Source organism: Notamacropus eugenii, chromosome 3 (assembly GCF_028372415.1).
Source record: "Notamacropus eugenii isolate mMacEug1 chromosome 3, mMacEug1.pri_v2, whole genome shotgun sequence".
NCBI lineage: Eukaryota > Metazoa > Chordata > Mammalia > Diprotodontia > Macropodidae > Notamacropus > Notamacropus eugenii.
Genome location: NC_092874.1, coordinates 302,058,679 through 302,079,210, shown reverse-complemented (window position 1 = coordinate 302,079,210; position 20,532 = coordinate 302,058,679). Strand labels below are relative to the sequence as shown.

The window sequence follows — 20,532 nt, the reverse complement described above, 5'->3', positions numbered from 1 at the left end:
CCTAGAAACAAAGGTCAGAGCTGGGAGGGGAATCTTCGAACGCAGGATGGCCTCACTGGGAAGAGCTGGAACAGGGAATGTCAGTTGGGGAGACTTTGTACCTGGATTTTAAATAGTTCCACAGTCATTAATGGCATTTTTGTGGCAAGATCATCATGATTCATGCAAAAGAAATGTGCAAAAGATAGGGGGAACACCACATCAAAAAGACGTGTCCAGAAAAGAAGTGGATTTCTCATCAAGTGACAGACGGCCAGCCTGTGGGGAGTGTGGACATCCTCCCTCAGATGTTAAGAGGCCTGGAAGAAGGGCCTCAGCACACTGGGTGGACACCCTCAGCAGGCTCTGCAGGAGGACATGGACAAGAAGAAACAAGGATGAGACAGCATAGAAGGGTCGCAATCTGCATTGGTGGAGAGAGGGCATAGTCGATGAGATCACAAGTTCTTTCCCATTCCATTAGGGTGAAAATATGATGCAATATTTCATAAAGGCAGAATATGACGAGCACCAGTGCTTAATTCTAATAATAGCTTCCATCTTCACAGCACTTTACTGTTATAAATCACTCTACACACATTACCTCACAGGCTGCCCTGAGAAAACCACTGGGTGCATCTCAGAATCCTTCAGAACCATGAACAGGTGTAAGAATTCATGTTCTTGCTCCTTTGAATACTGACAACAGCCCCATGAGGCGCTGGGTTCAGATATTATTGAGACCAAGCTACCAAAGGGAGGGGGGAGAGGAAACACTCAAACAAGCATTGATTAAGTGCCTACTGTGTACCATGAACTGGGCTGAGCACTTTACTATCATGATCTCATTTGACCCTCACAACAACCCTGGGAGGTGGGTGTTGCTGTTATCCCTACTTTACAGAAGAGGAAACTGAGCAGGAAGCAGTGAAGTGACTTGCCCAGGTTCACACAGCTAGATTTAAACTCAAGTCTTCCTGACTCAGGCCCAACACTTAACCCCTGGCCAAAGCAGGCACCTGAGGCCAAGAAAGGCAGTGACCTGCTCAAGGTCACACTTGGAGCAGGAGGAGGCCGGACCTGATACCAGGGCTTCTTTCAGAAGGCTGCACTTCCTCTGCATCTGAGATCATTGTTTTTTTACTTGGCTTTGACTCGGAGTGCTGCTTTCTTGACAGAGCTCTTGATGGCTCCCACTCATCCTTGCTGTCCAACACCTGGCCCACATCACCAGAGGCAGATGTTTGGCTCACAGCTCAGCTACCCCACTGTGGGAGGAGGTCTGTGGTCTCCTGGAAGACACCCTGTAAAATGGGGAGGGGCTGCACAGATGGCCTCTGAAGTCCCTTCCAGCTCCTGTTCAGTGGTCAGTCTGGTCTGTTCAATCTCACAGCTGCTTAGCCCAGACCCTGCAGCTCCTCCAAACCCCAGCAGCCCCATTCCCTTTGGGGAGGCCAGAATCCACCCCCACCCCCACCCCCCCACCATATCTGCACGGTCCAGAGTTACAGATCTGGACATTGCTATTGCCCCTGGTGTCTCTGTGAATATCTCCTCAATTAGAGCATTGCCCCTTGAGGACAGGAGTTGAATCTCAGAACTTTATCGCTCCCCCACACTGCCTATCACAGCGCTGCCCACCCAGAAGGGGCTTGATTAGAGCTGATTCTGTCCAGGCCTCACCTACAGACTCTTGACAAACACAAGTCTGTTCCGGCTCTGCAGTCCTCATCAAATGGATGGGGAAGAGGAGAGAGGCTGTAATTCTTCATATTATTTTCTAGAAGAGATCTATCAATGTTCTCCACCATAACCGTGGGTGTTATGATGCTAATTACAAGCCCACACAGTCATTGACGCCACAGATGAAAAAAGAGAGGGATATGGCTGAAAAAGTGGTTTCAATCATCCTTTTTCCCTGATGATTTCAGCAGAAGAGGAAAAAAAAATCTTTTTCAATCTCAAAATGATTTTGGGTAGCGCCTTCCCAAAGGCTTTTTATAAGCGCCTTTCAATTCATCATCCTCAGGCAAACTTGTGGTCTCATGGGGGGAGCGGGCTCCTTCTAAGAGCAGCCACACATGTCCTCTTCATGCAGGATTCTCTTCTATATCTTGATATAAATCAGAGGATTGGAAAACTCAGAGCTCAGCAAAGCCTTAGAGACCATTAGGCTGATGCCCTCATTTTATAGAAGATGAGAGGAAGGAACTGTCCCAAGGTCACACAGTTAATTTGAGGCAGAGACAGAATTTGAACCCAGGCCTTCTGATGATAAATTCAGCATTCTGTCTACTCCACAATAACCATGTTCACCTGGCTCCCTAGAGAATCATCTACAGTGTGGCAAGTTCCTGGGTGGAGTTCTGGTGGCCCCTTCCTCCTTCCTCTGGCTACAGAATTAGCCCTTCTTAATTGCAAACCTGGCACTGGACCACAGAAATACACCTGGAAGGTGCTCCCAGGCACAGAAGGGAAATGTCCCCGAGGGATTCTGCCAGGAATGTCCTTCTCCTCTCTGACCACTGCTACCCATCCTGCTAGGGCCAGATCAGCATGGGATGGCTTGCTACACCCTCAATTATCTTGGCGGGGGGGGGGGCGGGGGGCATTGAATGCATCTTTGCCAGATGAATGAATGAATGAATGAATGAATGAATGAATGAAGTCCTTCATTGGCAGACGTCATGATGCTGGGCCAGGTTACAGTGTGCTCAGCTGAGGCTCATCTTGCCCTCTCTTCAGTCCAATGCCCGGGGCCAGCTGTGTGGGCAGTAGCTACTGCTGCCAGTTCTCACTCACTGTCACCACAGGACTTCATGAAGGTAAAGTGGTGACAGGCTTGACTAATACATGGCTTCCTGGTCACCATGGACATTGTCCAAATTGTTTGCGTGAGACCGTGAGTCCCTCCAGGGCAGGGACTGTCTTTTGCCTGTCTTTGTATCCCCAGTACTTAGCATGCTGCTTGGCACATGGTAGGTGCCAATATGTGCTTGTTGAGTTGACTTAACCAAGTCCTTGTACCCTTTCCGGTCCAAACTCTATCAGTCTTTACCTGGATATCTGTCCTACCTTTCTTTATTAAATGCCAGGTCCCTGAGAGCATGACCACATCTTACTTCTCTCAGTCCCATCCAGGACTTAGACCTCCCAACCTCCCTTTTCACCAGGGTAGGTGCCCCTTTCCAATGATACAGAAAGCCCACAGCCCACCACCCCACTACCCCTGAATTGACAACATGCTTCCCAGGGTGATTGTTTTGCTGTTGCCAGATGAGGGTGACTTGCTCTTGCCCAGGTCCTGCTTCCTTGGGCCTGGCCTCTCCTTGGGATTCTGAATGCCCAGCACTCACCTTTGTTGCTCGTACTGTACTTCTGGTTCAGGTTAATATTCATGGCCAGGTTCTTTAGGAATGCATTGTAGTCCAGGGAAGTGTCCTTCCCAAGGCTGTAGCGATTCCAGAGCCTGAAAAACAAGGGGTAGCCAGGTGGGAGGGGGGCCCAAGTGACTAAGAACTCCAAGCCAAGGCAGGAAAGAGCCTCCAAAAGAAGGGATGGAGACTACTGCGCACTACTGAAAGGTCAAGGAAGTCGAGGACTGAGAAAGGGCCATTGGGTTTGGCAAATGAGGTCCTGGGCAACTTCAGAGAGAACAGCTGCAGTTGAATGATGGGAAATGGAAGCCAGACCACAAGGGACTGAGTAAGGAATAGTGGAGAAGTGGAGTATAGGTGACTCTGGAAAAATTGGGCTCCACCTCTCTCTTCCTTTCAATAGAAAGTTTGGGGATGATGGGCATAAAACCTGGCATACACGGGCAGAAGTAGTCGTGTTGGCAGATTTACTTGTTTCTCTTTATTTGTGTTGTAGGGAGAGAGAGGAAAACATAGATAGCATAGAGAGAAGAGAGAGGAGGGAGGGGGGAAGAGAGAGAGAAAGGGAGAGAAAGGAAAGGAGAGAGGAAAGGGAGAGAGGGATGGGAGAGAGGAAAAGAGAAGGAGAGAAAAGGAGGGAAAGAGAGAGAGAAGGAGAGAGAGACAGAGACAGAGACAAATAGGGGGATGGGGAGAGAATGTATTTACTCAGCCCTTACCATGTGCCAAGCTTGGGCTCTGGAGTCAGAGAACCCGGGTTCAAATCCCACCTCTGACACTTACTACCATCAGACCTGCTTTCTCCCCTGTAAAGGGAGGAAGTTGGACCATAGGGTCTCTCAGGCTCCTCTCCCCTCCATCTACTATCTGATGAGCACAGGACTCATCATTTGTTAGTCTAGGACTCTTTCAACACTTCATATTTCTTCTGGAAACACAGTGGGAATAAACCACCCTGGTCTTTAAGCATCCACATTGTCACTTTACAAACAAAAGTGTTCTCCTGGCCTGAAGAGCCGCCATCTCCCTTGTTCCAGAGCTGACAGGGCACCGCTCTCCCAACAAGCCCAGGAGAGAGGTCTGGGACAGTGGCTGAGGGCTGCGGCTCAGCCAGGGACCAGATGTGCCCCGTCCATCCCGAAGGCAGAACGAGAGGCCACTGGGGGAAGCTGCCAAGAGGAAAATTGCCCTTGAGATCAGGAAAGCTCCCATCCCATAGCAGGGCAGGCTGCCTCCAGAGTGAGTGGGCTCCATCCTCCTTAGGGGTCTAGCAGCGAACGCTGGACAGAGCAGGCCAGGCCTGGACTCCATAGAGACCGAGGTCCCTTCCAACTCTCGTGTTCTATGGCTAACAATGATAATATAACAGCACTCATACTGTGCCTGAAGGTTGCAAAGCCCTTTATCAATCTTATCTGACTTGATCCTCACAGTGCCTTCAGAGGAAGGTGCTGTCATTATCTCCACTATACACATGGGGAAACTGAGGCAGGCAGCAGTCTAAGTCACACAGATAGGGATTGTCTGAGGCTGGATTTGAACTCGGGTCTTCCCGACTTCTGTCCACTAAGAACTGTTCTACATCTTTTACTCTTCTTGACATTTCACCGGATCCATGATCGTACCGAAGTCAAGACGTGCTCCAGTGACACAGCTCACAGGCAGCCCATCCACTGCGAGGCTCTTGTCCATGTGCCCCTCAGGCCTCCTTCAGAAGCATGGCCTACCTGATATGCTAGAACCTCTTCTCGTGTCTAGATACCAATAGTGTCCACTGGCTGCCCATTAGTTATTCCCACTCTCACTCCATCATCTTCATGCCTGGGTCTTCACTGGACACAGCCACCATGCAGCTCTTCATTGCCTTTGGGTGTCAGAGAGACATCCACACACCAAGGATGGCTGTCACCATCACAGAACAGCCAACCTGGAGTCCCCATAGGAGTCCTCCAAAGGCTCCACTTGGTAGATGGCAGGGGGCAGGCCCCCTCAGACAGCCATTGGCTTGTAGACTCAGAGCCAGGAAGACCTGAGTTCAAATTCTGTTGGGCTGTTTAGCGGGCAGGTCCCCTTACCCCTCAGTGCCTCAGTCACTAGGAAGGGAGATCAGGAGTTTCCTCAAGAGAGGCTCCTCAGACTGATGAAAATTATAGATCCAGTTTAAAGAAAACTGTTCAAGAGCATTTGGCCTAATAGCCATCAATAGGCATTTATTAAACCCCTAGTTTGTGCTAAGCACATAGAACTGGACACCTCCTGGGAGGCTCCCCCAGCAGGCCTAACCGCACAAACACGGAGCCAGAGCAAGGCAGGCTGGGCGGCCTTGATTGCTCAAGCTGCTCCCTAAAACAGCAGCCCTTCTCTTTTGAATGAATTGTTGTTGGTCTCTTACTTTTCACCACACTTACATATCCAAATGGATCCCTCTCTCCTCTTCCCAGAGAACTATCCCTTACCACAAAGTATAAAAAGGGAGGAGGGAATAAATCTTCAAAATTAACTAATATATCCAAAAAAAGTCTGACTTTGTGTGCTGTGTTACACACACACACACACACATACACACACACACACACACACCTCTGCAAAAACTAATGGGGATGTGAAAGGCCCAATTTTAACACTGCAATACTACTGAGGTGATGCAACACCATATGGCTGTAGATCACCAAGAACCACAAAGGCTTAGAGCTGAGGGTGACCCAAAGAGGAATGATTCTATCACTATGGGAACTGAATGCTGTATGGATGTGAAAGGCATCTCAGGAGTCTTGCAATTCCAGGTCCTCTGAGGTTCAGCAGAAGAGCACTCCTCTTCCTCCCACATCCCCAGCAGGGGGTCATTTGACCTCTGCCTGGACAGTTCCAATGTCAGAAAACTCTCTCCTCTCTTCTTTGTGTAGGATCCCTCAAAGTCTCCATACAATGAGGCCTCCATCAGATCTGAGAGCTCCCAATCTAGGGGTTTTGAGCCATCTTCCTTTTCTAGGAATGATCTGGATGGAATACTGAAGACCAAATGCCCAACCTAAAGGACTGGCTTTTCCAAGAGCAGCCAATGCAATCATCTCATTTTATGGATGGGGAAACAGAGTCAGGGGAAGTGACTCCTCCAAGGTTGCCCAGAGAGTGAGTGGCAGAGCTGGGGTCCGTGCCTCCTCTCTCACAGGTTTTCTTTCCAATGTCTTTCCTTATGAGCACAGATTGGTTTCCTCCTTGGTCATCATGGTGTGAAGAAAACTGGAAAAATCTAACTTTAAACCCACAGAGACTCAGGGATATTGTTAGGAAGAGATAAGTTTAATCATTTCAGGGATGAAGGCACAGAAAGTCGCCAAGCAATAAATATCTCTGCATGTGCTAAATGGATGCCTGGGCTCTTACCACCCCACCCCACCCCACCTCCACTCCAACCCTAGAGATCAGGAACTTTCTTTTTTGACCAGAGCCGAGCAGACCAAGACAGGAAGGAAAGGCTTGGGATAAAAAGAGGAGAGAATCAAGAGGCCAGCCCATGAGCTTTCCCAACTCAGTGCCTTTGCCTCCCCCCTTGTATCACCTGCTGAATACTGACCCATTCTTTAAAGCATCCTTTCTAATACCAAAGCTTCCTTTTGCAGGAAGCCTCCCTTGATCTCCTGGCAATCCCCAATGCATTTACTTACTATCATTGTATCAGCATCAAGTTAGGCCATAAGCTTTTTGTGTCTTAATAAAATTGTGCGCTTCCTCAAGAATCTAAGCCATGTTGTTCTGGCCAAGTATTTGGTGGATTTCACCCAATCTCTGTCATCTAGCCGGGGACAATGTGGTCCCATTATATTTTGACCAAGAGAAGAGGGAAGAGTGAAAAGAATCCCAAGTCCGATCTGTTCTCACAATTCTCAGCAATTCCCATTTTATGGAATCAGCCCACACGCATCTAATAAGCTTCTACTCTGGTGCTAGTCAGACACCAGGCTAGAAGCTGGAGGTGTCAAGACTAACCTGAATAGTTCTTGCCTTCAGGGAATGTGAGCTTCTATTGGGAAGACCCATGGGCCTTGATAGGTATACCAGGGTTTCCTCCAGTCACCCTGCAAGAGAGGAGGGGAAACCTAGAGAGGAAGTACCTTTCTGGGGCTTAGCTATGAGGAAGGGATAGAGAAGGATTCAAGACTATGTCTTCTTTCCATTACATGAGGCAATCTCTCACAAGTTTCATCATAATATATGTTGACATTTTTCCAATCTCCCCATTCCATTTTTATTACCCAGCTCAGTGCTTTGTTCAAGGGTTAATGGGATCATAGACATTAGAATTGGAAGGAATCTCAGAGTTTTCCTGGTCAAAACCCTTCATTTTACAAAAGAGGAAATGGAAGCCCAGAGAAGGGACTTGTCCAGAGTCGTGTAGCTAGCAATTCATAGATTCAAGATTCAGACTCAGAGATGCTCCATAAATGTTTGCTTAATTCTAATTTGAGGTTCACACAACAGGAAAAAAAAACAACGTAAGATTTGTGGAGGGGGGTGGAAGAGCAATGCCTTATTTTTTGAAAATTCAAAGAAAAATTTTCAGAAATAGAGAAGATACTCAAAGATAGTCATAATGGCTCTTCAAAATATCAGAGTAGCAATTTGAAAGCTACTGTAGCAAAAGAGGTTGTTATTATTTTAAAGAGGTCACCTCTTTATTCAAATCTGCCAAGTTGAAAGCTCAGGCTGCCACTCCCCGTCTTTTTTCTACATTTGCACCAAAATGGAAGCAACCTAAGTGTTCCCGTCACATCTTTATCTCCGTATGTGTTGGATTCTAAAATTACCTACATTTGTTGCTACTTTCTAAAAATGGAGTAATTATCACTTAAAATATTTGTTATTTTTCTGTTTTCTAAATCCCACCAATAGTCATGTCATTTATTCATTTAAACACCTACTTTATTTTCCCCCTCGAAAGGAGCATGACTATTGTTCTGTCCAGAAAAATAATTTTGAGAGGAGGAGAGCTACCAGATGGGAAAGTTGCATCAGCCTCCCTTTTCAAACGCAGCAAATGTTTATTCGATGTCACTGACTTTTCAAAATGATTGGTTGGCCAGGGAAACAAGAGGTACTACTCTACATACTAGGAGACTGACCAGTGCGGGGAGTGGGGCTCACCTGCTGCCTCCTCTGGGCTGGGAAGGGCTGGTGAGCCTTCCAGATGAGGAGACGCTGCCCCAGTTCAGAGCATGCACAGGTATTCTGGGGCTACTGCTTCCTGCCTATTTGCTGTGTGGCCTTTAAACAAGCTGCTGAGGTCCAACTGAGAATGTGGACAAAGGGCTTCCACAGTAGAGTTTAGCCTCTTTTCTCCCTGCTGGCAGCGCAGAGGAAGAGGGGAGAATGACCTCCTGTCCGCCCAGCCAGCCCATGAGCCAGTGGCCTCCTAGGAGAGCCTGTGCCCAGGATGAGGCTGTTCCTGTGACTTGCCTCTGTCCTTGGTATTGAGCCTGTGAGATCCCCAAAGGTGCGAAGGCCCACCCAAGCTCCAGTCTAGGAAGGAACCAGTCCAGCAGCGGGTCTCCCAAAACATCGTGCCCTGGGAGCTAGGGGGTCACCCTTGGACTCAGTGGGGCAGGTGCTTGGAGTGTTTGGGCCCACTCTTCCTAGGAACTGGGGTGTTAGAGAGGAAAGAGCTCTAAGTCTGGAAAGTGCATCTGTGTTTCTGTCCTTGCTACTGTCCTTTCAGTAAAAAACAAAGTCCATTGTAAAAGCCAATTAAATTTAATTACTTACAGATTATACTGAGGAGACACTACCTGGCATTGGGTGACTGTATGGGGGAACATACATCACAATGGGGTTCGAGCTGCCGGCATTAAAAGAACCCTGCTGCCCTTCATGTGAAATGGGACCCTGAGGGGGACATGTAGCAGCCAGGTGGCATCATAGTCCATAGAGCTCTGGCCTGGACTCAAGTAAGCCTGTGTTCAAATCCAATCTCAGACACTTTTCTAGCTGTATGACTCTAGGCAAGGCATTTCACCTCGGTCTGCCCCAGTTTCCTCAACTGTGAAATGGTAAAAATAACAGCACCTACCTCACAGAGTTGTGAGGATAAAATGGGATATTTGTAAAGTACATAGTGTAGTGCCTGGCACATAATAGGCACTTCATAAATGTTTGATTGATTGATTGTCGTTGTTGTAATGTAGCCAGCCATGATCTGGGCACCCCACCCAAACTGCTAGAGTATGTGTGGGTTGGGAGAGTCAGTCCAAAGCCTCACTACGATAGAAAGAGCCTTCAATGTCTGTTCAGAAGACATGAGTTCAAATCCACCCAAGTTCTACTGCTTACTACCTGAGTGACACTGGGCAAGTCACTTAAATTCACTGGGCCTTGATTAAATTTCTTTGGGGTAAAATGAGCAAGTTAGACTGTAAGTCCTCCAAGCTCTTTGTAACTCTAGTGCATATCATTCTACAAGCAACTCTACCCCCAGACTCAGTTTCCTATTTTTTAAAATGAAATCATTCAGTCTTATTATATCACCTCCCTCACAGGACAGTGGAAACAGCCCCAAATTTAAAGGCCCAGGACCCAAGTTCAAATCCCAGCTCTGCCACTTAACTATCAGTGTAACAATGGGTATGTTACTGAACCTCTCTGGGCCTCTGCTTCCTCACATGTAAAATGAAAGGGTTAGGTTGTTTTCAGTTGTCCTGAAAAAGACCTTGTGATTCCAGTAGACTAAAGCTCAGTAAGAGCCAATAAAACCTCAGTTTCTGATTAGCCTCCAGGCTGGTGACAGACTTTAAGTCTGTGCCATCTGAAGATCCACTGGAGAAAGTGGACCAGGGAGGGAAGGCTCAGGGAGACGAGAGTCATGGGTCAAATGTCTGAAGGGCCATTGTATAAACCTGACAAAACACATGGGGAGGGCCTAAGTGGCTTTTACTTTTTTAACAAGGTTATGGCGTATTTTAAAATGTAAAAGCCACTCTTCATTCAGGGCTATCCAAAAACAGCCTCTATTTCCCCCTCTGTGAAGTGGGAGCATTTATCCCCAGAGCCACGTCCCTCACAGGGTTGTGGCCGAGCTCAATGCTCTGCATCACTGAAGTCCTCTCCGTAGACAACTAAGGACCTACCATTTCTCCAGTAAAGACCACCGCCACCGAACTAACTCTCAGCACCACTGGGGTCTCACCAGAAAGTCCCAGGCACCCAGAGGTTGCCTGACTTATCCAGGAAACTAGGAAGAGTCAAAGAAGAGATTTGAACCCACTTCTTCCTGACTCTACACCTGAGACACCTTGCCTCTAGAAAAGTGACCTACAGCTGTTGTCACTCCAGTCCGCATTAACAGAGGGCCTGCCCACAGGCCCACACAAAACAGAAGGATTTCAATACATGCAATGACATGAACACTGCATTTGGAGGGATAGCATCGCACAGAATTAAAAGCTCCCTGAGAACAGGGATTGTGTTACGCTTTGTCACTGGAAGATGATACGTGCATATAATTATACAAAGGATAAATAAAAAGTAAACACAAAATAGTAAACCCCCGGTAGTGAGAGAGGGAGGGAGGGAGGACTCTAGCAACAGGCTTGGAGTGGAGGATCTGGGAGGGAGGGAGTGACAGAGGGGTTTCATGAGGCTGAGGGGAGCAGCGCTTAGGCCATGGCCAGTCTTCTGGCCTTCTTCATTCAGCCTAATGTACGTCAGCTTTCCTTTATCACACTGTTAACTCAGATTGAGATTGGAGCCACTCAAACCCTCAGATGTTTTTCAGAAAAAAACTAAGTTATAAACTAGATTGTCTTTGGACTGTGGCCTTCACTCTTGAGGGTATCACCTGTGGTCATGGTAGCTTGTCATGAAGATGCCTCCTATGACAGTGAATGCCATCATGGCTTAGCCACTACTGAATCCACAAGACACACTCTCTCTACTCAGATCCTTTCTGGCTGTACTCCAAACCCTGGATTCCAAGAGATACACTACACAGCTACAGAGCACACAAGAGCCCCAGGAACCTCTTAAAGACCACAACTCTTCCCATGCACTAATGACTACTGCTTGGGTCTGGTGACTCAACTAGTTCCAAATCCAAGTGGCTGTATTATTGTCTAGCCCATATCTCTCCATCAGGTGCACAGGGTTACCTTGGGAAATATCAAATGTTTTGCTGAAAGCTAGGTAAACTGTAGCCATAGATTCCCCCTGACCCGCCATCCATCTAATGACCCTGTCAAAAGAAGTATGAGGTAAATCTAGAATACCTGTTCTTCTTGAAGCCAGGATGACTTGTTGGAATTACTGCTTCCTTTTCTAAATGTTCACTAACCATCCTTTTACTAACACATTCTAGAATCCTTCCAGCAAAAAAATTCAAGCTGTAATATTCTATAATTTAACATTCCTCCTGCTCTGACATTGTGTTCTACATTTTAAGGTCCAATATTCCCAGCTCTGACATTCTTGGTTCAAAGGCCCTTCCATCTCTGACAGTCTCTCCCAACTCTCATATTCTACTTTCTAAGGCTCCTCCAAGTTCTGACTCTCTGTTGTGAATTCTCTTCCAATTCTTATGTTATATGTTATGCGTGTTCTAAGGTTCCTTTGAGTTCTGATATTCCATTTTTAAGTTTTCTCCCAGCCCTGACATTACATCCTCTGAGGTCCTTCCCAGTCCTGACACCCTGTATTCTAAGGTCCCCTTCCTAGAAGACATTCAGTGCTTCATGTCCCTCCCTCTTGTGCCTGTGACTGTTTCAAAGCCTTTTCCACCCCATCTTAGACCTCTTCTCTTCCAAGGCCCCTCTCAGCTCCTTGCCATTCAAAGTTTCATGCTCCAAGGTCCCTTTCAGTTCTGACATTCTGTGAGTCTATGAATGCTGACATTAATTGTGAAGTAATGATACAAAGAAAAGAATTCAAAATTCATGGTGTTTCTTGTTAAGTAACTAAAAAGACAACAAGCGGAATGTAAAGGCATCTCAGGAAGATAGTATTTTCTTAAGATTCAACAAGAAAAGCCTTAAATCAAATTAAGAAAGATTCTACTTTTGATGCTCTGTTTTTCTCACACTGGGAAAGCCAGTCCATTGTGCTAAGCTTCTGAAGTTGGATCAGACAAACGGCGTTGTTTTACAGCTTAAAAAACTCCAGTAAAAACAGATGATGTTCGTTATCATTCATTACTTAGGTATGTTGAAACATTAGTTATCAGCTGCCCAGGTCCAGGACCACTGTGCCAAGCACAAGGTTTATTGCCCACCCCACACCTGTGGTTGCTGGAGGGGAGTGGGTTTCAGCTCACCTCCCACCCCCACCCCGGGCATCACAAGAATAGGATTTAATTTGTTGTGTTTGCATCTTGTCCTGGACACTTTCCCAGCCCAAATGGATGCAAAAATTAAAATATCTACAACGAAGTCTTGTAAAGTGAGGAAGCCTGTTGAAGAATCCAGGAAGGCTGCATTTGTCAGGCCTTCATCCCAAAGACAGCCCACGTCCTCCCCCCACCAAACTGTCACCCACAGACACATCCAACAACTTCTGGTCACCTTTGGGGGGGGAAAAGAACCCCTTCCTCTCCCCACCCCACCCCCATTAGCCATGCTTCATCATTCAGATTGCTAGGGGCTAGCCAGTGAAATACCTCCAAGGTAAAAAAAAATCCTCAATTTACTGACTGAAGGAGAGATCAAAAGCCCTAGGCCCAGCACTCTCTGGGTCTGTGACCTATCAGGTTCTCTAAACCTTGTTCACAAGCTTTGAGAAAGTGATTTAATCTCTCTGTCTCTCTCCCTCTTTCTAACCCACCCTTTATTTTATAAATGTGGGAACTGAGGGTCAATCTGCTTTGTTTTTCTTACTGTTAACCCTTTGTTTTAGGAGAAGATTCTTTTGGGTGGGGAGGGGAGTCTCTGAGATATGATAGCAAGGTTTTAAAAAATAACTTTCAATAATATATTTCTAAAAAATGAGGGAAGGAGCCTAGATAAAGACTGGAGCTGGAAGGATCTTCAGAGGCCCATCTAGTCCAACCCTCTTGTTTGACAGATGAGAAGACTGAGGGCCAGGATTCTGGGATCTCTGGTCGAATAAAGAGGCAAATCCCTTTATTTTACAAATGAAGAAAGTGCGGGGTAGGAAACCCAAGGTCACACAGATAGCAAGTGTTAGAGGGGGCCAGAACCCAGATTCTCTAGTCTGAGAGCCAAGATGGCTTCCATCTTCCCACACCAAGATGTGGGCATCATCTCTGCTTAATGTACTTCTGGAAAATGAAGGTTTGCTAGAGACCACACACAGAGTCCTCAGAGTTCATCCAGCAACACAGAAGCCCCAACCTCCAAACACTTGGGATACTGCACTTCCATCATGCTTCTGCTGCTACTGGGCCAAGCAGGTTGTCCTCAGTGCCCCCTCCCCCATTGCAAGGGGCAGAAGAAAGACTGACGCCAGCTTCCAACCCTTGTTATTAATACAGATTTCAACGATGGGCTACGGATTTGGAAACAGCTTCAAACATCACAAGTCCAGACACATCAGCCTTTCTATGGGGAAACTGAGACCAGCCAAAAAGTTACTCGCTTGTGGTCATACAGGTGGTAAAAGTAACTGAGTCAGAATTCAAATGCAGGTATTCTGACTCCAAACCCAGTGTATGGTCTTCCATAGCATACTGCCACCAAGACGAGTTCTGTCTCCCTGCTCCTCCCTCACCCCCTTACAAAAAACCTCAATCAAAGAAAATTCGGGGAGCCTGACACATAGTAGGTGCTTGATAAATGCGTGCTGACTGATGGGTGCCTCGATCATGGGGAGCAGGAGGGTAGGGAGTCTGTTGGCTGACACTGAAAACACGAGCATTTTACATTCTCTTCTTAACCCTCGGCTTCATGGGAAGTCAACTGTGAACACAAAACACAGGGGACATACGGCAGGAAGCCAGACAGGAAAGGGGGGAGAAGATCGGTGATGGATTACTTAAATAAACGGGATTCGCTCAAATCTGTGAGCCAGATGACTCGCACCCGAGGGTACTTAAGGAATTGGCGGCCGCCACAGCAGAGACATGAGCGACCATTTCTGAGAATTCGTGGAGAGATGTGTGAGTCCCACACAAATGCCCGTGCAGCGTCTGCCTCTGGGGCTGCGAAGTCCTCTGGACTGACCGAGTCCACTCGCTCTCTGGGGCTGGCCCTGCAGAAGCCCCGCCCCCCACCACACTGGCCTTAGCTCAGCCTGCCCATGGCCACTGCCGCACTTACTTTTCAAATTCGTCGTCCCTCATCTTGAAGCAGTAGCTCTCCAGGACTTGTCTCAGCCCCTTGGGGTGAATCTGGCCAGAATGAGTGCAGTCAAAGAGCTTAAAGGCTTTGGTGATGCTTTTCACATTCTTGAAAATCTAAGGGTTAAACAAACGGTTTGGGAACATTTCAGAAACAAAACCAAAGAGGAGATCGCAAAGGCCAAGCTCTGCGAACAAAAGCAGAATCGGAAATGCGGCGGGTGTGGGTTATTATTGTTGTTAATATGTCTACTCCAGGCAGCTTCTGCCAAGGCAGAGGCTGCAAAGGGAGCCATCAGTGGCGAGGTAACGCTTTGCATTTATTGAATGTTTTCGAGGCAATTTTCTCGGTAAATGGTATTGGTGAGTTAAAAAAAAAAAACTCCCTTTGATGTAAAGCAACACGTTTCATCCACAATTCAGTCCCTTTTAGAGATACATGAAAAACCTTTCTTGCTAATTGAAACTTAAAAGTATTTCAATTTTCGTAAATAGCAAATTTTCACGGGCATGTGCATGTGCTAACAGCAGCCCATTTGTAGGCTGGGCAAAACAAGAGAATGATCGGAACCATTTCTGCTTCTGTGGTACCTGAGGGTTGACAAAGGACTTCCCACATGGGCTTTTATTTCGCTCTCCCAACAGCCCTCTGAGAGCCCAGTGTTTTACATAGGAAGGATAACCTCCAGGGTCAGCTCAGTTCTATAGGTAAGGACACCAAGGCTGGAAATAACAAGTCACATAGCTCAAGTTCTCAGAGCACCGGAGAGTCCGGGAGGGACGAGAGCCCAGGCAGCCTGCCCTACCACCATCCTAACATTCTTTCTACTGGAGGATCATAGGAACATAGGATTCAGACACCTGAGTGGTCATTAAAAGTCCAAATTTCCTCTTTTAACAGAGGAAGAAACTGAGGCATTGCCCAAGGCCCCATACTTATTAAATGTCTGAGATGGGAACAGACCTTGTGTCTTCTTTTCATGAAGGGGTTTTAAGATAAGTTGTTGAGGGGATTCATATACTGCAGTGAATTTATGTAGCATCTACCACATACAGTGCACTTTACTAGCTGCTGGGGAAGGTGTACACATGAATAATAATATGATAAATAGGACGCATGAGCATGGTGGATAGAGACGGTTATAGGGCAAGTTCTTGTGGGAATTCAGAGAGAGAGAGGAGAGAGAAGAAAGAAAGGAGAGACAGAGAGGAAAAAGAGAGAAGGAGAGAAAGACAGAGAGGAGAGAGAGAAGGGAAGAAGAGAGAGAGAGGAGAAAGAGAAGAGAGAGGAGAGAGAGAGGAGAGAGAGAAGAGAGAGAGGAGAAAGAGAGAGAGAAAGAGAGAGAGGAGAGAGAGAAGAAAGAGAGGAGAGAGAGGAGAAAGAGAGAGAAAGAGAGGAAAGGTAGAAAGAGAGAGGGGAGACAGAAGGAGAGAGAGGAGAGAGATACAGACAGACAGAGACAGACAGAGAGGAGAGAGAGACAGAGGAGAGACAGAGACAGATAGAGAGGAGAGAGAGAGAGAGAGGAAGGGAGAGAGACAGATAGGAAGGGAGAGAGAGATCAAAATGATAGATTGATGAATGGTGAATAGATAGGCAGGCAGATAACACTGGCATTTTGTAAGCATTTACAGTTTGCAAATCTCTTTCTATCATTTTTGAGCCTCACAAACAACCCTATGAAGTAGCATATGCTATAGGCATTATCCTCTCCATTTTAAACAAATTCCCACATTGACCATGTCCAAGAGACCCTGCATGTGTCCATATGCATCTTGATCCATCCTCTCTCTGTCAGGAGGTGAGTCCCCACCCCATCATCTATGCTCTGGAATTGTGGCTGGTCATTGGATTCATAAGAGTTAAGTGTCTATGAAATGGAATGGCACACAGTTGTGCTGTAAGAAATGATGAAAGGAGCAGCTTCAGAGACACCTAGGAAGACTTGTGTGAATTGATACAAAGTAAAGTGAGCAGAACCAGGACAATTCTGATCAGTGCAATGACCAACCACAACATCAGGGGATACATATTGAAGCAGGCTCCTCACCTCCTGGCAGAGGGATGATGGACTGAGGGTGCAGAATGGTACATACATTTTAGGACACAGTCAATATGGGAATTTGTCCACAGATAAGTTTATCCTCAGACGGAAGGGAATGACCTTGTGGATTCCACAGGAGTATTGCTTCAACAGCCCATAAAATACCCATGAAGAAAGACTCTCAACAAATTCTAGAGCAGCAGAAGCCATAGAACAACAGAGTGGAGAAGATTTCCAGCCCAGAATGACCTGAAAGGCTGACAGGAAAGGTCTGTTGCACCAGACTCGGAGCAGAGCCCAGCCCAGCCTTGCCTGGGGCACAGCACTGAGAAGAGGACCTTGGCAGGCCTTGGGGGCAGAATCTCCAGGGGCAGTAGCAGTGGGTTCACAGATCCTTCAACCCACAGGTGCCATAAGTCAGTGAAAGGGTTTTTTTCAGCTGGCAGAGAAGGGAGAAGGGGCTTCCCATAGCTCGGGCCTCAGGAAGTGGCAGAGGCCTCATTGGTCTGCAGCAGCTCCCACAGCAGCCTGCATCCATTGTTGGATTGTAAAACCCCTGGGGGAATTGAGCAGCTTATCTAAATCTCAGCCCCCAGTGCTGGCTTGGTGGAACTGGAGGCCAAGTAGCTGTGGAGAGGAAACTCTACTACTCGGATTCTGGGCACAAAAATTTCTGGTTGCTCCCAGACCAGTGTACACACTTGACAGTGCCACTTGGAGGAACTGAGATCTTACAGATCCCCAGATCATACCCTACTTTTGACAAAGGACCCTAAAGTCAAGTAACTGGTTGGGGAAACGCCCAAAAAGGGAAAAAAATAAGACTATAGAAGATTACTTTCTTGGTGAACTGTTATCTTCTCCCATCCTTTTGGATGAGAAAGAACAATGTTTACCATCAGGGAAAGACACAGAAGTCAAGGCTTCTGTATCACAAACATCCAAAATAAATATTCAATGGTCTCAGGCCATGGAAGAGCTCAAAAAGGATTTTGAAAATCAGATAAGAGAGGTGGAGGAAAAATTGGGAAGAGAAATGAAAGAGATACAAGAAAAGCATGAAAAGCAGGTCAATACCTTGCTAAAGGAGACCCAAAAAAATGCTGAAGTAAATAACACCTTGAAAAATAGGCTAACTCAAATGGCAAAAGAGGTTCAAAAAGCCAATGCTTTAAAAAATGAAAAATGCTTTAAAATGCAGAATTAGCCAAATGGAAAAGGAGGTTCAAAAGCTCACTGAAGAAAATAGTTCTTTCAAAATTCGAATGGAGCAGATGGAAGCTAATAACTTTATGAGAAACCAAGAAATCACAAAACAAAACCAAAAGAATGAAAAAATGGAAGATAATGTGAAATATCTCATTGGAAAAACAACTGACCTGGAAAATAGATCCAGGAGAGACAATTTAAAAATTATGGGACTACCTGAAAGCCATGACCAAAAAAAGAGCCTAGACGTCATCTTTCATGAAATTATCAAGGAAAACTGCCCTGATATTCTAGAATCAAAAGGCAAAATAAATATTGAAAGAATCCACTGATCACCTCCTGAAAGAGATCCAAAAAGAGAGACTCCCAGGAACATTGTAGCCAAATTCCAGAGTTACCAGGCCAAGGAGAAAATATTGCAAGCAGCTAGAAAGAAACAATTTGAGTATTGTGGAAATACAATCAGGATAACACAAGATCTAGCAGCTTCTACATTAAGAGATCAAAGGGCTTGGAATATGATATTCCAGAAGTCAAAGGAACTAGGACTAAAACCAAGAATCACCTACCCAGGAAAACTAAGTATAATACTTCAGGGAAAAAAGTGATCTTTCAATGAAATAGAGGACTTTCAAGTATTCTTGATGGAAAGACCAGAGCTGAAAAGAAAATTTGACTTTCAAACACAAGAATCAAGAGAAGCATGAAAAAGTAAACAGCAAAGAGAAGTCATAAGGGACTTTACTAAAGTTGAACTGTTTACATTCCTACATGGAAAGACAATATTTGTAACTCTTGAAACTTTTTTCAGTATCTGGGTAGTTGGTGGGATTATACACACACACACACACACACACACACACACACATATATATATATATATATATATATATATATATATATATATATATATATATATATATATATATAGAGAGAGAGAGAGAGAGAGAGAGAGAGAGAGAGAGAGAGAGAGAGAGAGAGAGAGAGGGCACAGGGTGAGTTGAATAGGAAGGGATCATATCGAAAAAAATGAAATTAAGGGGTGAGAGAGGAATATATTGGGAGGAGAAAGGGAGAAATGGAATGGGGCAAATTATCTCGCACAAAAGAGGCAAGAAAAAGACTTTTCAATGGAGGGAAAAAGGGGGGAGGTGAGAGGGAAAACGTGAAGCTTACTCTCATCACATTCAACTAAAGGAAGGAATAAAATACACACTCATTTTGGTATGAAAACCTATCTTACAATACAGTAAGGTGGGGGGAAGGGGATAAGCAGGGTAGGGGGGATGATGGAAGGGAAAGCAATGGAAGGAAGGAGCAATTAGAAGTCAACACTCTTGGGGAGGGACAAGATCAAAAGAGAGAATAGAAGAAATGGGGGGCAGGATAGGATGGAGGGAAATATGGTTAGTCCTACACAACATGACTATTATGGAAGTCATTTGCAAAACTACACATATGTAGCCTATATTGAATTGCTTGCCCTCCCAATGGGGATGGGTGGGCAGGGAGGAAGGAAGAGAAGTTGGAACTCAAAGTTTTAGGAACAACTGTTGAGTATTGTTCTTGCATACAACAAATAAGAAATACAGGTAATGGGGTATAGACATTTATCTTGCCCTACAGAACAAAAAAGTAGATGAGGATAAGGGAAGGGAGGGATGTTAGAAGGGAGGGCAGATTGGTGATAGGGGTAATTAGAATGATTGGCATTGTGGAGTGGGAGGAGGGGAGAGATGGGAAGAAAATTTGGAACTCAAAATTGTATGTAAATGAATGTTGAAAACTTAAAATAAATAAATAAATTTATGATAATAAAAAAAAAAGAGTATTGCTTCACCCCTCAACGTGTTGACCAGCCCTCAGTTTCCAGGATACCAGAGACTTGAGGGGCTAGCCTCACTTCTTTACTCCCAAGTCTGCTCTGTCCATATCCCTTCCCAGGAGCATGGGACCTGACAGAGCATCCACCCATCTCCAAGTCTCCTGGCTTGGCTCAGCCTGACAGCCTGGCAGCTGTAGATGGGAAGAGCCCAACAAAGGCTCAGCATTTGGCCCCTGGTGCCCAACACTAGGTCTAGGCAGATGAGATAGAATAAACAAGAAAAGAAACAGAAGAGGCCCCTCTACTCCCTGCCCACTGCACCTGGCCTTCTAAGCACTCACCATCTCAGAGAAGGAGAAAACAGAAGGAGGAGACAAAAACAGAAACCAGCTAGGCCCCTGCCCTCCAGGAACTTACATCCTAATGAGCAGGACAGAAGCTCTAAGCACAACAGAAGGAGATAAGAGTGGTGGAAACATCTGGACAAAGGGATCCAGAAAAGGTCAAAGATGAGGAGAACACAGAGCCTTGTACACCACAGGCTCTTAGCAAACCCTCATCCCATTGGATGGAGGAGTCAGGGACAGCTTCATGGACGCAAACAAGGATTCCAACCGGTAGAAAGAAGGAGGCAATTCTGTCTAGCTCTTCAAGCCAGCCAGAGCAAGCGTCCTGAGGAAGAGCTCAGTCAACAGTGAGCATTCATTGTGCTCCCAAAATTTGCAGAGAACTGTCCTACATGCTGGGCCAAAGTGACATGGGCCCTTCTCTCTGTGGACCACAAGCCCAGTAAGGGGATAAGACAACAGCACGGATAACCAT

General features: G+C 46.0%; 1 protein-coding gene across 6 annotated transcripts in view; it reads right to left on the bottom strand.

Moving 5' to 3' along the window:
• EFCAB6 (EF-hand calcium binding domain 6) overlaps nt 1-20,532 on the bottom strand; it is a 229,218-nt gene that overhangs the window by 122,315 nt on the left and 86,371 nt on the right. For all 6 annotated transcript variants that reach the window (XM_072596357.1, XM_072596355.1, XM_072596354.1 and 3 more), the window contains 2 exons: nt 14,612-14,748; nt 3,336-3,448 (listed from right to left, as the gene is read on the bottom strand). In XM_072596357.1, coding sequence (XP_072452458.1) covers nt 3,336-3,448; nt 14,612-14,748 — 250 coding nt within the window. The remainder of the gene's footprint in view (nt 1-3,335; nt 3,449-14,611; nt 14,749-20,532) is intronic.